Source organism: Pezoporus wallicus, unplaced genomic scaffold, assembly GCF_028554395.1.
Source record: "Pezoporus wallicus isolate ANWC-B61680 ecotype Strahan unplaced genomic scaffold, APGP_CSIRO_Pwel_v1 contig_8490, whole genome shotgun sequence".
Lineage (NCBI taxonomy): Eukaryota > Metazoa > Chordata > Aves > Psittaciformes > Psittacidae > Pezoporus > Pezoporus wallicus.
In genome coordinates, this window is record NW_026642793.1 from 631021 (window position 1) to 647242 (window position 16222).

A 16222-nucleotide genomic window follows, 5' to 3' on the forward strand; every position below is an offset into this window, starting at 1 on the left:
TACACACTCAAATGAAACAGCTGCCAGCCCCAAAAGTTTGTAAAGTGAGAAATTGTTTTTAATAGTGGAAGGGCTGATAATCCTCTGCTTTTAAGCCCCTGTGTTTTTTCTCTTCGCTAATAATAGCTAATAACAGCTTAAGAACAAGCGAGTAACCTGAACCTGCTTTCTGACAGCATTATGAGTCTTTGATTCTATTAGCCCACTGTCATTACCACCAAAGTGCTGGTAATGTGGGAATCTCCGTTTTAGCTGTCAGCAGCACTTGTTTTAAACTTTGAAGCCCTGCTTTATGTGGCAATAGTGGCGCCTCTTGTATGTGCAGATATTTCTTCATAATTAGTATTGATTGCACTGAGGAGATGAGATTGTTATCAGAGGTTTGTGGTTTGTTCCCAATTCTTAAAGGTAATGCCAGCGATTAGCTCAGGTATCTGGTTGGGTGTTTATGTGAGTATCTGATGTTTGGGGCTGGCGTTGTTCTCTGCATTAAACTGGTTTAAATCTGCACTAACAATCTGGAATTGCTCTGATGTGTATTCTTATGTGAGCAAAACTAGGCTGGGTGTATTCAGAATTAGCTGGTACACACATAAGTCCCATTTTGAGATGTGCTTCCAGATTCTAGGAGTGGATCAGGATTTTCCTATGTGGAGCTCTGAGATTTGAGTCTGCAACAAATTGCCTCTTCCACAGCGACACTCAGTGTGTACAGTGATATGCTTGATGCTGAAGGTAGAGCAACGAGATGTCGAAGCTCACATTTTAGGGTTGAAAACCAGTCTGATTAATAGCAGGGCTTAATCTCTTTAAAATGCCTCCCTTGACAGACATGGGCTTGTATGTTTTGCTAACTTACAGAAAGAAACATACTGTCCTCTTAATACCTGAGCGCTTGAAGAGGATCAGAAATAGAGGCTGCATGGACAAACTGATCTCCAGCCCTGTTGGCAGAAGCTCCATTTCTGCAACCATTTCATGTACAGAACAGCCTTTGGATTTAGTGGCTGAGCAGCACGCCTGTGATGAGCATGACCCGCAGGCTGGTACCAGCAGAAAAGGCCTTCAAAATATCCAAGATTGAGCTATTCAAAACAGCTGACTAAGAAAATGAAGCCTTTTTCCATTCATAATTAAAGGGCTTTTGAGAATAGCATCTAGCAGCACTTGTTGATGCCAATACTTGTCGATGTCTGACAATAGGTTTACTATTTTAGTAAATGGTTCATGAATAGCTTAGAAATTTTCAGTCACCTTCTGCAAAACGTGATGTTTTAGTAACCTGAACAGGACAGTAGCTCTAAACATGGGATATTTGGTCTTAAATCCTAAGCTGCACCTCTCACCTGAAACATGAACAGGGTCAAAGTCTCTTCCCTCAGCCTTGTGGAAATGTATTTGAATTGGTATAAAAATTGATTCAGCTCTTCTGGTCATGATTGGTTCATTGAAAAGCAGAAGTAAATGATAATCACATGTTAATATATGGATAACCAAATCTGAGAGTGCAGGGCTGAGAATGTGCTGGTTTCTCCGTTGATGCTGGTGGGGATTTGGCTGGGTTTCTGCCTTCGCCAGGACTTGAGTAAACCTGCTGGTTCAGCTAAAATTCCTAAACATCCACTTCACTTTCAGCAAGCCCCGTGGCATTTCCCTCGTTCTGCTGCCAGCAGGACCTCAGCTGGGGTTTGCAGTTAGATACGTGCTGCAAGTCTTCCTTGAGACTTTGCCAAGGAGAAGGTGCAAAGCCCAATGCACCGCTACAGCCTATAGAGATGGTTCCTGTGTTACTTCCTCCTGTAGATGGTGGGTATGTCTGGAAAGTCCTTTCAGATTCTGCAGAGAAATAGCATTTGTTGTTACCTTTCCCTTACCTTTTGGTTTTTCTCTATGCCTTCCCCCTTTCCACCTTCCTCTCATTTTTACCTCCACTGAGCTGGTCAGAGACCAGCAGAAAACTCAAGTGCAACTTGAAATGAAGGAGGTTCTGCCTGGCATGATCTGAAGTAGTGCATTTCTGGCCACATGTTGAAGACTCAGAGTTTCCTGTTTTCTGGTGTTTAAGGCCAAGTTCTTTCACCCCTGTCTCAGCATATAAAGGCTGCTGGATTGCTAGCATTTTACTTTTATTTTAAAAAGACATTCCTGGAGATTATATGAAGTCAGTGGTGCTAAATCTTCCAGACACTGAATTGTACTAAATCGTGTAAACTAAATCAAACACTAAGCTGCTATTTGATAATGGGATTTACATTTACAGTAGTCATTTGTTTGGGGGGGGGGGGGAGAGGAACTGAGACTTCATTGTAGACAGTGTGGAGAAGGTGAGATGTTAGACCACATTAAGAGAAACAGATCAGGATGTTAGATGTTAACCTGTAATCAGTTACTGCCTTGAGGTGTCTGTGGAGGAGGAATATAACGGGATGGAACTGGTCATGGAGCAGCCATCAAAACATCGATTGAGGGAGGTTTGGTTGCAAGGGGAGGTTTTAAAAGCTTTAGTCTGAATGGTTGAGCAAGGAGTTAATAAAGGGAGACGTGGCAGGGGTGTATTGAGGTAAAAAAAAAATGCAGGGAAAGTGAATTAGAAATGCTGACCTGTCATTTTGAGACTTGGTGGAATAAAATGTTTTCAGAGTGAATGCTCGAGGGGAAAAAAAGTGGGGGAGAGCTTGTTCTGCAAAAAGAAACTTCCCCTCTTGGAATTGTTGTTGTGTTTATGAGAAGAGTGCTTGACACAGGGAGAAGTGTTTGGCATTGGACCCTGGTCTCTGGTGGCAGAACACTGATAAACTCATGACACCTCTCTCCCAGTTCAGAAAGCTCCTGGCCAATTGACCTCCCAGCAGCATGGGAGGGACGGGCTGGTGGAGCTGCAAAAAAGGCTGACCCATCACTGGAATGTCCTCCCTCGCTGGAGCCCACCATGGCACCAACAGCCTTGTCGAGCATGGTGTCCCTGCATGCCATCCTCTTTCTGCTTCACTTCTTTCTCCTTCTCTTCCTAGATTCCCCGTCATCGGGTGATGATGAAGATGATGATGACGAGTCAGAAGATACAGGTAATTTGATTTTCTGGCATACAGAGGCCTTTTCTTTCAAGGCAGAGTGGCTCCCAAGTGGAGAGGCTCATCCAGATGTTCACCTGGTCAGACAGACACTCTTTCTGTGTTGATATCAGTGACCGTAGGATGGTACCATGATGATGCTTACCTAAAAAGTTAGAAATAGCAGCCAGAGTGGTACTGCTGCTATAACATCCAACAGCAACAGTAGTGTGATTTGTTTTGAGGCCTGATTCTGCTAATCTGCCTCGATGAGCAGATGACTTTATGAATTCTCCTTGAATGTAAATCCAGACAAACCTGCTTACCTTTCTTATCTTCACTGACTTTACACCAGTTTTACACCATTGCAAACCTTCACCTGCTTCATTTTTAGCTGGTTTGATTCTGGTCCTTACCAGCATCTTGGCTGGAGTCAGAGCATAAAATTTACACTACCCAAGAGCCAGATTAACTGATTATGTAGGCGGGAACAACCCCTTTGACTTTACTGCCTTTTTCTTTCGCTCACATAGGAAAGGGAGCCCCAGGACGGAGCCTCTCAGTGCTTTTACTCTGAATCTCTTTCAGTCCCAGTGCTTGTTTCTTTAAGCGCAATAGCATTAATCAGGATCATTACATGCTTCAGAGGCGTTAGTGTGGTATTTTATTATGCTCTTTATATTTCTGCAAAGTGAGCTGCCTGTGTGTATGTGTTTTCAATAAATAAATGTCTTGCATTTGAACTCCCAATCAGCTATGTACATTGGCAGAAGTTCAACATGACTGGAAAATTTCTGCTGCCCATAGCATTGGACATGCAGAACTCTTTAAAACAGGTCTCCTACTGTAATAAATTCATAGCACATAGCTGTGTTGTCCAGTATGTGAACAGCAGTGGTGAGTTACGGTGCCAGGCGACCCATCAGCAGCAGTTAGTGGTTTTCTGATAGCTTCTAATTAAGGGCTGGATTCTGTAAGGTGATGGGCACCTTTGCAGAGGCTCTCAGTGCTCCTGATGCTGCTGAAGCCTGGTAGAGGTGTAGGGAAGGTCAGGTTTGGTCCTGCAGGATTTGTTCCTCCTGCAGAACAGGTTTTGATGAGCACAATTAATTGTTCTGTACTTTTTATTATGTGGTTTGTAGTAAACTCTATCTCTTAGCAACAGATATCAAAAGCCATCAGCTGGTTTACGGTACAGAGAGACATGGTTTTCTCCACTGAAAAGGAAAACACAGGTTTCACCACATGTATTTATAGCCTGTATTCTGGGTCTTCTTGACTTCGAGGCTGTCTCTTTTTTTAGACCTGAAGGTAACAGCTTGTCTTTGCTTAAAGGTCTTGTTATAAAAAGTTGGATTCTCTTCTGCTTTAAAAATGGTTCATCATCTTAACGTGCCAGCATGGTGAGGCCTCATGGCATGTCATGACATGGACGTGCTTTATGTTGGTTTGTTTGACATCAGACCCTCCACTTAAACTTCTTCTCTTGAGTCTGGGGAGCTGTGTTATTAACCCTGGCACCACCACTGTGGGACAGTCCACAGGGGCTGCAGGACCATCCTGGGTACATGGGTATAGCCAGTGCCATGTCATATGGACAGCCCAAAGGTGTGTGTCCTCCATCTCTTGTGGCAAAAAGATACCCTAATAATGGGGTGTATGGGCCTCTGCTTGGCCATCAGACATAGCCATGGTCAGTAGTTAGAGGAGTGAAGGCAATAAACATGCTTTTATGCAAAAGAAAAATGTAACCAAGAGTTGTTCATATTTAGGGGGGGACTAATCCATCCAGGACTGGCTCACTGCCTTTTGCCATATTGCATGTCACTGAATAAAAACTTTGTCTCCTGGCCTCTTGTGATGATAAGTTAATTTTCTGCTTTAATTGTGTTGTTCAAGAATGTTTCTTATCCTCATATCTATAGAGAAGAGCTTGGAGAGCTGACTCCAACAGCACCATGAGTTTAAAGCAAATCTTGTTAATCTGGGGGGGCTTGACCCAAAAGTGTTTATTAACTTGAGCTGGAAATAACGAAGCAAGAGAATTAGAGGAAACCTGTCTTAAAAGAAATCAATATTTGGTGCAAAACCTCTTGGAGAGCACATAGGCCCTCCACGTGGAGTGCCCTGCTCTGCTCAGCCCCCTTCAAGCATCTTCCCTGAAGGGCCGCATAGAAACGGGGCATCCCTTAGGGGTGGGCAGCAGAAAAGAAGAAAGAGGAACTTGAGCAGCTTCAAATCATTGGCCTGTTTGTTGCAGCCTTGTCACAAACTGCGTTCTGCCTTTGCAGAAAGAGGCTTTCCAGTACCTCTATTCTCTACAGCTGTATTTCCTGGCCCTGAAACAAAAACAAAACACCCTTTTCACACACTGCTCTTCTGCCCCAGTGCTCCCTACCCGCCTGTATCTGTTTGTTTGGAGCCCCCGCTGCGTAGCCCCAGCACCTTCAAAGAGTCCCTATAATCTCCAATTAAATCTGGCTGTGTACTTGGAGGCGTCAGCTGGGGAAATTACACAATTAGGGTTGATTCTGTCTGCCACAGAATTTTGTGGCAGCTCCTAATTGCTAAATGAGTGCTCGGCTGTATTAATTATTCCAAGTATCCCTCTCATTTTTTTTAATTGGTCATTCCAGTGGGATGGGTGGCCGCTGTCTTTACCAAACAAAACGGACTGTGTCGGGTTTGGTGTTTGATGATGGGAAAGAGCCGGTGATAATGTTTTTCAGGTCCCTTTTCTTTTCACACCTGCACATGCAAAATCGCTGCTTGTAATTAATTTAGAGAGAGCGGGTCTGGAAATCTTTCCTGTCTTTCATCCTTCCTCCTTTCTCGCTGCCGAAACTCTCTGGAGCTTTGCAAGCATTCCTTGAAAAGAAGTTAGCAACATTTTCACCCCCTTAAAAAGTGGTAATGAAAGGACTCTGGGGGCACAGCAAACCGAAAGCAGTGATGTTTTGTTCACTGCTCCTGCAAGTGAGAACAAAGGCACTGTTTTCAATGAACAGACACTTTCTTCCAGTTCCAGTTTGACTTGAGTGATGCTCTGATTGTTTGAAGCTTGGCACATCAATGCAGGGGTGCCCAGCTCTGGCAAGCCCTGAGTTGCATGGAAGAGCACCCAAACGAAGGGAAAGCACTTGGGGAAGAAGTAGTGTCTAATTGGAGGAGGGAGGAGTGGATCCTGCCTTTGCTCCATATGGAGAATATCCCCAGCTGGAAACTTTCCTGCTCCTCTCTGATGCCTGATGGCAAAATCCCTCTTGGCTTCAATGACAACGTTTGCAGCCAGTGGGTTGATGGGACTCCTGTGAGATTCAAGCTCATCTTTTGAGTGAGAAAACGTAGTGAAACCTCACCCTGCAGCACACGCAGCCAGTGTGGAAAGGGGAAGACTCCCCAAAAGCACAGCACAAGGAGGAGAACAGTCCTGGTGGGGTGGCTGCGTGATCTAGTTAGATCCCTGTGCCCGGGTGAGTGTCACTGACACCATAAAATGGGATTTATTATAGGCAGATACGTTAATCAAACAACAAACAGCAGGTTATTTGGCTGCCCTTAGCAGCAGAGAAGAGGGACTTCTCCATCCATGCCTGGCCTTTCCCTGAACTCTACCCCGTTTAGCCCTGTTAACCTCCTGTAAAGTCTCTGGGAAATCAGGGTGCGTTGCCAAAAGGAACCATTGGGCTAGGCAATAGCCCATGCTTCAGAAACCTAGGACCAGATGTCTCCCAACATGGTTTCTGCAGCTCCCTCCTTTTCAGGCTTCCCAACACCACCCCACCTCCTCCAGATTCACCCCCCTGCTGCTGCCTGGGCTTTCACCCAACCTTTGCTTGGTTTCTTTTCTTTTTCTTGGTTTCTTGCTCCTTTTCCCAATGTGTGTGATAGCAGCACCTTCCTTTGCCATCAAGACCTGCTCTTCCTTTATGGTTTGCACCCACTCTTCTAGCATTTTTTGGAATGTTCCCCATTCTTGTGCAGTTCTACCGACATTTTAAGCTCAGACGTTGGAAGGTAGATAGCAACATGATGTCCAGCTTTATTTAGCCCACATTACTGTGTAGCATTTGAGGGCCCACCCGGATGTGCTGTGTGTTCACAGCAAAGTTTGTAGAGGGATTTTGCAGGAGCATGGGAATTGCAGGGATTCCTCTTTCTGACTGTTTGTGCCAGCCGTACTCCTGTTTCAGTGCCACCCTGGCAAGAAGACTTGTGAAAGAGATGAGACATGAGAACCGTGTTCCCAGCAGGGCCATCTCCAGCAAATGGAGGGCCTCCTGAATGTAGCTGTTGACATTCCTCATGAATAGGTGGGCTTTACAAGGAGCCATGGGAAGACAGGGCCATGTAGAGGTGCTAAAAATCAGTGGGTGCATGGATTGCTTTGACTGAGCTTTGTGACCTTGCCTGCAAAATCCTTGGAGCTGAAATGCAGCAGGAGCCTGCATGGGGGACACAGGGTACTTAGACTAAAGTGGGGTCATCACTGACTTACCTGGAATGGCAAAGGGATGGGGCTTGTGGAGCCAGACACATTGGGGCTAAGTTAATCAGGGAGCGTTGGAGAAAGAGAACAGCTCCGGTGCATCTCAGAAGGATGTAGAAAGAAGGAAAGCTTTGTACACCCCTGTCATCAGGGGGGAGGGGATTGCAGAGGCTTCAGAGCAGCACTGAGGTGGGTCTGTGATGCTGGGTGGTGAGCATCTCCTGAGCATCGTCACCGCTGCAGGAGAAGCCAGCACCGATGCTTTCCCAGCAGCTTTGGTGGCCATTATGTTTTCCATAGCAGCTACTGAAGGACCAGCACCTTTAGTTTGTCTTGGCCAGAAGCACACAGGTGTCTCTGACTGGTAGGTTTGGGTACTCTTATGTCTGTGTGTGCTCCCTTCCCACCCGGAGGAGATAGCCAGTTACGATCCTTGGCTTCCTCTTTGCTGTTTTGCAGCCCAAATGCTGTTTGCCCCCATCTCCCTTTCGCCTTGGTGTGGAGCTGGGGGGGCTGGATGTGACCTTCTGTATGAGAGGGGAAGCACCCCACATGCAGCTCTGCAGTGTTTCCTTAAGCAGAAATGAAAGCTTGGGAGGCTGTTAAAAAAACTTTCTTCCTTCCCAGTATAATGAGTTTGCTGCTGCCTTAATTTGGAGTGAATATGTAATGTTTGTAAGGTAGCCAAGAAACATCACTGTTCTTGAGGCAGATTATAAAAAGTATCTCATGCTAACACTGGTGTTTTAGAACAACTTATCCCTGTTCAAGGGTAACATGAATCTTTAAAACTAAAATCACTTGTACTTATAGAACATAAACATGATAAACCAGTTTGGCACTGGCTGGTTTTCTTCTTTCCTTCCCTTAAGGAGGCTACGTCTGTGCTCACTGAGAGGCAGAGTTTTCCAGTGCACTCAACTGCACGCAACCCCTGCTCCCTTGCTGGCCCATCAATGTGTTTTTGCAGTTCCAACATCTTTCTGCTGTTTGTGCTTCTTGGCTACCATTATCCCTGAAGGTACATCTGTATCTTTTTAAACGCTGAGGCTAAAATCTCATCCTGATCTGGGATAATTCTACCTGTTGATTTAAAAGCAGCTACTCTAGATTTACACTGGCATTACCAAGACAAAAACCTGGTCATGAACCTTTCATCACAAACCTTAAATGCAAACACCCCTGTCTACGTCTATGAGAGTCATTTAGCTGGAAAGCATTTCTGTGTCATTTATCTTAACTGCAGCAGGTAGCAATTTAACTGTCACTCTGCACATGCCAAAGCCTCCTCAAATGCATCTGCTCACCAGCTGATATCCTCTGTGGCAGAAACGGGTCTGTTCAACTTGGTTTTTCCTTCCTCAGGTGTCCCCTTCTGGACCAGGCCAGATAAGATGGAGAAGAAGCTGCTGGCAGTTCCTGCCGCCAACACCGTTCGCTTCCGATGTCCGGCGGGTGGAAACCCAACCCCTTCCATCTACTGGCTGAAAAATGGCAAGGAGTTCAAAGGAGAGCATAGGATTGGGGGCATCAAGGTAAGGCCTTGGCTTGGATCTCTTTCATCAGCAGTTTCCTACCAGTAGAAAATTGTATTTCACAGGAGTTAACGTTGGTACATATGAGAACACGTGTGTGGGGATGGAGCGGGGGTGTTTCTTGCAGCCTTAGCAATTGCTTGACACAAAGGGTTAAAAAGGGCTGCTGTCTCTTGGGATTGAAGACTAATTCCCTCTGGGTTTGTGACTGTTCAATGAATAGGTAAAAAAGAGGCTGGGTTTATGATTGCATTGTGAGCAATGATGAGAAAGCAGGAGCACAAACTCCTGTCCTAACTTCTGGAGATCAGCCCAGTGTGTTGAGACATAGCTGCTCCCGGCTTCCCAGGCTTTCGACGAAAACTGACACAGCATCCTTTGAAGGTGTAGGAGGACCTCACCAAAGAGCTGGGCCATCGTGCTGGTGGTCATTAACATTCTTGTGGTATAAATCACTGACCCTTGGTCAAGTGTTGGAATCCCTTGTAGCCAGAGTAATAGCATCTGCTCCTTGGCTGCTTTTTTTCTCCCTCCTTGCTTTCTACCAGGAGATGTTCTGGAAAATGCTCTGGCTCATGTTTATAGATAGAGCTAAGGGATACAAAACCCCACAGCACTCAAATGATTTGGTTAGCCAGAAGTTTCTGTGCTACTGGATATGACAAATTGTGGCAGGATTCTAACAGGAAAATCAATTCTTTGATTTTGTTATTGTTGTTAATACTTTGTCCCTTGAGGTCACAGTCAGGCTCCTTTATGGATTTATTTGGGAAGAATAACACTGGCAGCAGCTGATTGTAACAAAGATCAGTACAGAAAGAAGGACTCCTGAGCAGTGATTTTTGCCTGCACTCGGCCAGCCCTGGCATATCCCTGGGCTACTAATAAGGAAGGAAGGTGATTTTTAGCAAGACACCTTCATCAGTACTCTGAATAGCTGTGTGCTGATGCCTACCACATCTGTAGCATTTTGGAAGGCAGCTAGGCATGCAAAGTGTGCTGGGCTCCAGAAACCAGAGCAGGATTCAGAAAGTCTTCCTTCCCCACAGTTGTGGGCTGTTTCTTTCCTGTTAGCTCAGACCCGTTCCTGAAAGAGCCTTTTGTGATTTCTTCAGTGAAGCCTTTGAAGCTCCCTCCTCAGTCCTTTCCCTGTCCCAGCCTGGATGAGGCTGAGGACACGCTCAGGTTTGGATCTTCTGGAAAGTTAAGGATGGAAAAGAAGTGGGGAAGCAACTCCTGTGGGTAAACAGCCTTTCAGCAGATAGCATTCACAAAGCACAGGCATCTTTTACTAATTGCAGGCAGTAAGGATCATCATGAAGTGTTTTCAGGCTTGCGTGCACCAATCAAATGGCTTTTTACAAAACTATGTAACATCAGCTGCACTAAATTATGCTTGCAGAATCAAATCTGAAGCTGAAAGCAATTCCCCATCCCACTTCCCAGTGGTTTTAATCTATCGTTGCGTTTAAGTTGACACATTTCATCCTCTGCAACACGGTAGTGAGTCTTTGGCATCGCTGTGCTTTGTTTCTCTAGGGGCACCTTCAGCAACAAGCCAATGCTTAAAAGAGCTATTGAAGGCAATGTCAGGCCAATTACAGCAAGATTGGTTTAAGCTCTCTATCTGCCTAGGTGTAGTTCTTTGTCCTTTTCTTAATATAAAGACATCTTTCTCTCTCTGTAAATTTCCTTCCCTTACTTGCTTGTTTTTACTCTTGAGCCGGGGTTAGATGTAAGTAGTCTGATGTAAATCTCATCCAGTATAAATATACTGATAGATATCAGCTGAGATTTGAATCAGAAAAAGAAATTGAAAACCTGCTCAGTATCTCATGCATTTAAGGTTTAAATTCCCCATTACACCTTATCTTCATAACAGGATTAGGCAGCTTGAAAAGAATGGGCAATATCCAGATTTGGCAGAGTTTGGTTGGCTTACTTCATCTCGAGGTCTGGTCTTAACCCAGAAATCCTTGAGCTGAGATAGTTCTCATTTGTTTTCAGTGTGTGGAAGAGTTTCAGTGTTGATTGTGAAAGGTCTGTGGTCACCAGATGAAAGCTGACCACTCTTCCACTTCTGCCTCTTTCAAACTGGATTTAGATCTGTGTGACTGCCCGATGTAAAGCCGGCAAGAGGGAAGGGCGAGTGTTGAAAACAGAAAGTGCAGGCTAACCCAGTTCTGTTACAGTGCATCCTTAACTGATAAAGACAAGAAATTCATATGACTTATCATATGAAATTTCCCAAAGAGCATTAATGGTTAAATCCTTGTTGGAATCTCTAATATCGTAAGCCTGTGTGTGTTAAATGACCCTAGAAGGGAAGACTGAGGGGGAGGGGAGATGGAGGATTATCCCTTCCCCAGACCATTGCACTGACTTGCATACCAGTCTGGCAAACACAGGCTGAGGTTCCAAGTGTGTCTGCAAGCGTTAGTTTCACAGGAGCCAAGAATGACACCACCAAATAAACCAGAGGGATTTCCAGTGTCTCACCCAATTGATTAATGCCTGCACAAAGTCACTTCGTGTTTCTAATGTTCTGTCAAGTGTGGTGACTGTCCTAACTTGTGAATGCCCCTTTTTATTATCCTTTAACTCTAGATGCCAGTCTCAAACTTAAACCAACAAATAAAATAATCTTCTTGCTTCTGTAAGAGTTTCAAACAGGTTCTGCCCCATAGGCCTGTGCCCCCCAGGGTCTCTTCTCTGTTCAAAGTCCAAAGTCCTCATCACAAACTTGGCAAGGAGAAAGGCTTTGAATGTGTTATAGAAGCATCTTTGAAAATGCATCCTAAGTAAAACACCGAATTTGGACCTGATTTTGTAATACTGGTCAGACTAGGGAGTCATCCATGTACCTGGAGCCCCAGCTCTTTGGAGTAGCTCCTGGGGCTTCCAGACGCAAGTGCTTTGCAATGCTGAAAAGTGGGTTAGAAAAAGGCTTTTAGGCACAACTATGAGACAAGCCAGTATGGAAATAAGCCACGGAGCAGCCACAAATTTGCATTGAAACTTCCTTGACAGTCTGGTATGTTCAGTTGTGAACTCAGGGTCCAGGTTCTCTGTTCTCAGAGCTCCTTTTACCCTGTAATTGCCATGCTGTTACAGAGGGATGTTGCATTATGAAAAGTGGAATGTTGGTTCTGCATTGAGCTCCATCTGTGCTGTCCTGGGTGGGCAAAGGGTGCAGTCAGACCTGACCAGACATCTGCAATAACCAAGATTTCTGTACAGACTTTGCCACAGCTTCCTATTTCCTATAACCTGAAATTAAATGCTGTATTCAGCGGTCTCTGAAAAGTGGGGTGCTGAGCAGTGCTGCTCTCAGGAAAGCAGAGATTTACAAAACTTTGTTAAAATGACTTCTGCTTGCCTATCTTGCAACTAAGCTGCCTACTCATAGACTCACAGAATGTTTTGGGTTCAAAAAGACCTTAAGATCATCTAGTTCCAACCCCCCTGCCATGGGCAGGGACGCCTCACCTAGTTCTGTGACTTTTAAACATTCTCTTTGTAAAATCCTGGCTTTAACTGTGACTTGGCCCCTTAAGGGAAAGCATGTGGATGCAATTTATGTGTAGCTAAAGAGGTTAAATGACTTCATATTAGAGTTCACCTGCTGCAGCAAGAAAACTCCAGGAGCAATTACGCCCTTGTTTTTCCATCAGCCCTTGACATTCTGTAGCACAGCACTATTGTAATCTCCTGCTTCTGTGTCCTTGGAGTCATCTTCAAAATGTTTAGTGAAGTTAGACGTTCTGCTCTGGGCAGCCAAAGGCGTTAAATTAATATCCAGAGATTTGGAGAGCTTTTGTATGCTATGCATCCTAAAATCATCTTTGTCACTGTTGGTTGCTTTCTGTATTAATTCAAGATTTGCTTTCCATATCTGTTATATCCTATATATTCATTAGAAACAAATGTTCTAGCTGGCATCACAGGGCACCCGGTCAGAGTGGAGGCATGGGCTGTGCTTTCCTTCCTGCTACTGAGCAGCTAACATCTCTGGACCTGAGCCACACAGAAAACCAAGCAGTATAAAACTTGGTGCCGAAATAGAAGGGCCGACCAAGCATCCTAGGGACCATACTTGAGGCTGGGCATGTTTTCTCCTGTTCTTTACAGGGATTTTAGGGGACTAACTCAGTTGTAGACATTCATTTCTGCTCAGACAGATGCCATGACCTGTTGCTTCCATAGCACACATCTTTAAAATATATTATAGATGCAGTAGTATGATTTTTGTTTGTAGTCATCTTATGGGTTATATGTAGCGGCTGGTAAAGATCTGCAGATGAGAGTACAATATTTTGAGCTGACAAAGTCTCTGGACCAGAGTGGTCTGGCAGAGGGGACCAGCAGATGAGTTAGCTGATGCTTTTTACATTCTAATGAGAGGTGCCACATTCAACTGGTTTCACTATTGTTATTGTGGAAGCATCAACAAGTCACCTTGCAATCTCAATGTGTTTTGCTGTGTTGCCCTGTTCCTGCCTTGGTCTTAATTCCTTTTCACATTAAGCCTTTAATGACCCTTGAGATGGGTCCTTGTGATGTTCGGGCCTATTCTGGGGTCCATTCATGCTGGCCAAGTATGTAGAAGCTCACTGATTGTTCACTGATTTGAATAGTCTGGTGGTGATGGTACTTGACCGCAAGCTTGATGGTTTAATTTCTTCTTCTAGTTGCGACACCAGCAGTGGAGCTTGGTGATGGAGAGTGTTGTGCCATCAGATCGAGGAAATTACACCTGTGTTGTGGAGAACAAATACGGCAACATTAGGCACACGTACCAGCTTGATGTGTTAGGTGAGATTTCACTGTTCTCCTTCAACAGCTGATCTGTGGTGTGTGACTGGATATGGGAAACAGGAGCTTGGTTTCTTTCCCAAAATGCTGGATCATGTGTCTTCTAAAACCAACAACAAGCTTCCTTTGGGCCAACAATTCAGCCTCAGATATGTGATCAATAAATTACTTAGCTGGTCTACAAAGGAACCAGAGAAGGAATGGCAGGGCTGAGATGCCTCCTCCATTCCTGGATGGTTCTTCCCTGTTTGGCTTGAGAAGCACTGAGTAAAGTGGTGGCCAGAACACCTTTGGGGGTCAGTCCCAGTCTTCACCCTCTCTGCTGAAAGGGCAGGAGATGAAGGGTTCAGAGAAGAATCCATGCTGCAAAAAAAGAGAAGTGAATTCATTAGGATTTCCCTCTATTTTCTGTTTTTTTCAGAGAGGTCACCCCACCGACCAATCCTGCAAGCAGGGCTCCCTGCCAACCAGACCGTGGTGGTAGGGAGCAATGTGGAGTTTCACTGCAAGGTTTACAGCGATGCCCAGCCTCACATCCAATGGCTGAAGCATGTGGAAGTCAATGGCAGCAAATACGGCCCTGATGGGACGCCCTATGTCACGGTGCTGAAGGTTGGTACACGCTCTTCTCACCCTCAGGGCAGTCCTTCTTTAAGCCCACACAGTGGAATACTCTTCTTTTTGGAGGGGGTACAGCAAAAATGTCCTAAAGTCAGTGTTCCAGACTCTTCTATTTGCCAGAGATAACACAACTACTGTAGTGGCATAGATAAGAAAAGTAGTTGTAACAGCTGAGACAACCGGGAGAAATGCAGCATAATGAAAGAGCCGTCAGATTGAGTTTGACCTGAAATTGTAAAAATAACCTTTTTTTACAGCTTCAATATTTTCAGCACTTACTAAAATAAAAGGCTCCCAACTAAAACACATTCTTTCGTTTTCATGTAAACACACTGTAGCGTGCACATACTAAATAATGCTGAGCTACCAGCACCTGAGAGCCAAGATAGCCTTGTTCCAGCCCCTAACATTTGTGAACATTGCTATTATCCGTGCTCAGGAAAACCTTTATTGAGCAAAAACTCTCTTAGTAAGACTCGACTTTGCTAAAATGCTGTCAGGAAAAGGAATTTCCAGGTTACAGCCAGAACAAAGCCAGTGGGTCTGGTTTCCCCTCAACCTAGGTAAATATAAAAAGTAGAGAATGGAGAGTGAAAAGCACAGTTGATGTCTAAAATTTCTTTTTTTTCTTTAAGCATTTCAAGGCATTCTGTGTTGGTGTTTATTAAAATGTATAGGGCCAAATGGACTTTTTCTGGCTCTGTAGTTATAGTTGAAAGGAGACTTTGTCCCTACAGCTGAGGTTGTCCTGCGCATGGACATACCCCACACACATCCTGCTGCACACACCCTCTGTCTCTTTGTATGAAGCTTAAAAAACACCCCACTTATCAGACATCATCTACAAAACTGTAACTCAGCCAGATACATGATAATAAAAGCCAGAGACCCTGGAAATAATTACACAGATTGAAATAACAGATTGGTTGGAAGAAATGGTTGGAGACCGTTCTTCAGGATTGGCAACACGTGCTTCTCGCGAGTCGATAGAACTTTTTCTTTCCTCGCTGTCTCTCCAAATGTGTTTGAATTATGCATATTTGAATTTCCCCCCTGGTTTCACAGCCCAGTACCAAGCTCTGAATAGCTGCCTGTGTCACATGCCATCTAGTATAGTCTCCGGGCTCCGTGTGTGGTCCCCGTGGGATAAAGTGCTACCTTTTGGAAGTTTGCAGAGCCGCTGTGAACAGTGCCTTGTGTCACAAGCACAAGCTCCCATTTTGCTGTGGCAAAGAACATATAAATAGTCCGCATAAATAGTGTTTTAAAATGAAGTTGGAGCGGCACCGGGGTGGCTAGGTAATTAGAATTGCCAAATACCTTCTCTTCTGTGAACGGCAAAGGCTCTGCATTCCTCGAAGGGGAGCACAGGCAGGCGTTTGAATGCACAAGTTTTGTTTGGTTTTATTTTTTTGCTGAATAGGACCAGCACACGTCTATTTACTACTTCTGGTTAATCAGGAATGCTTTGAATTGTATTAATGCCGGCATCAGCGCTGGGGCATGGAGCATTTCCATTTTGGGATGCATCTATTGTGTGCTAGTACTGGGCCTCCGTGGAGCTGTGTCAGGCCCAGCTTTGCAGGGATTTTGTTTTTATGTGTGTGTGCTTGTATTTTAAAACTAAAGATCTGATAAAGTGATCTCACTGTCCTCTTGAGGCCAGCCTGTGGGCTTTATGGATTCGTTCCCCTTGTGCCACACACTGCTGT

At 44.7% G+C, this 16222-nt stretch overlaps 1 protein-coding gene across 7 annotated transcripts in view; it reads left to right on the forward strand.

Moving 5' to 3' along the window:
* FGFR3 (fibroblast growth factor receptor 3) overlaps positions 1-16222 on the forward strand; it is a 56524-nt gene that overhangs the window by 23234 nt on the left and 17068 nt on the right. For 6 of the 7 annotated variants that reach the window (XM_057432269.1, XM_057432270.1, XM_057432271.1 and 3 more), the window contains exons 3-6: positions 3012-3065; positions 8905-9074; positions 13766-13889; positions 14311-14501. In XM_057432269.1, the coding sequence (XP_057288252.1) occupies positions 3012-3065; positions 8905-9074; positions 13766-13889; positions 14311-14501 (539 nt within the window). The remainder of the gene's footprint in view (positions 1-3011; positions 3066-8904; positions 9075-13765; positions 13890-14310; positions 14502-16222) is intronic. The other variant, XM_057432277.1, reaches the window with a different exon arrangement.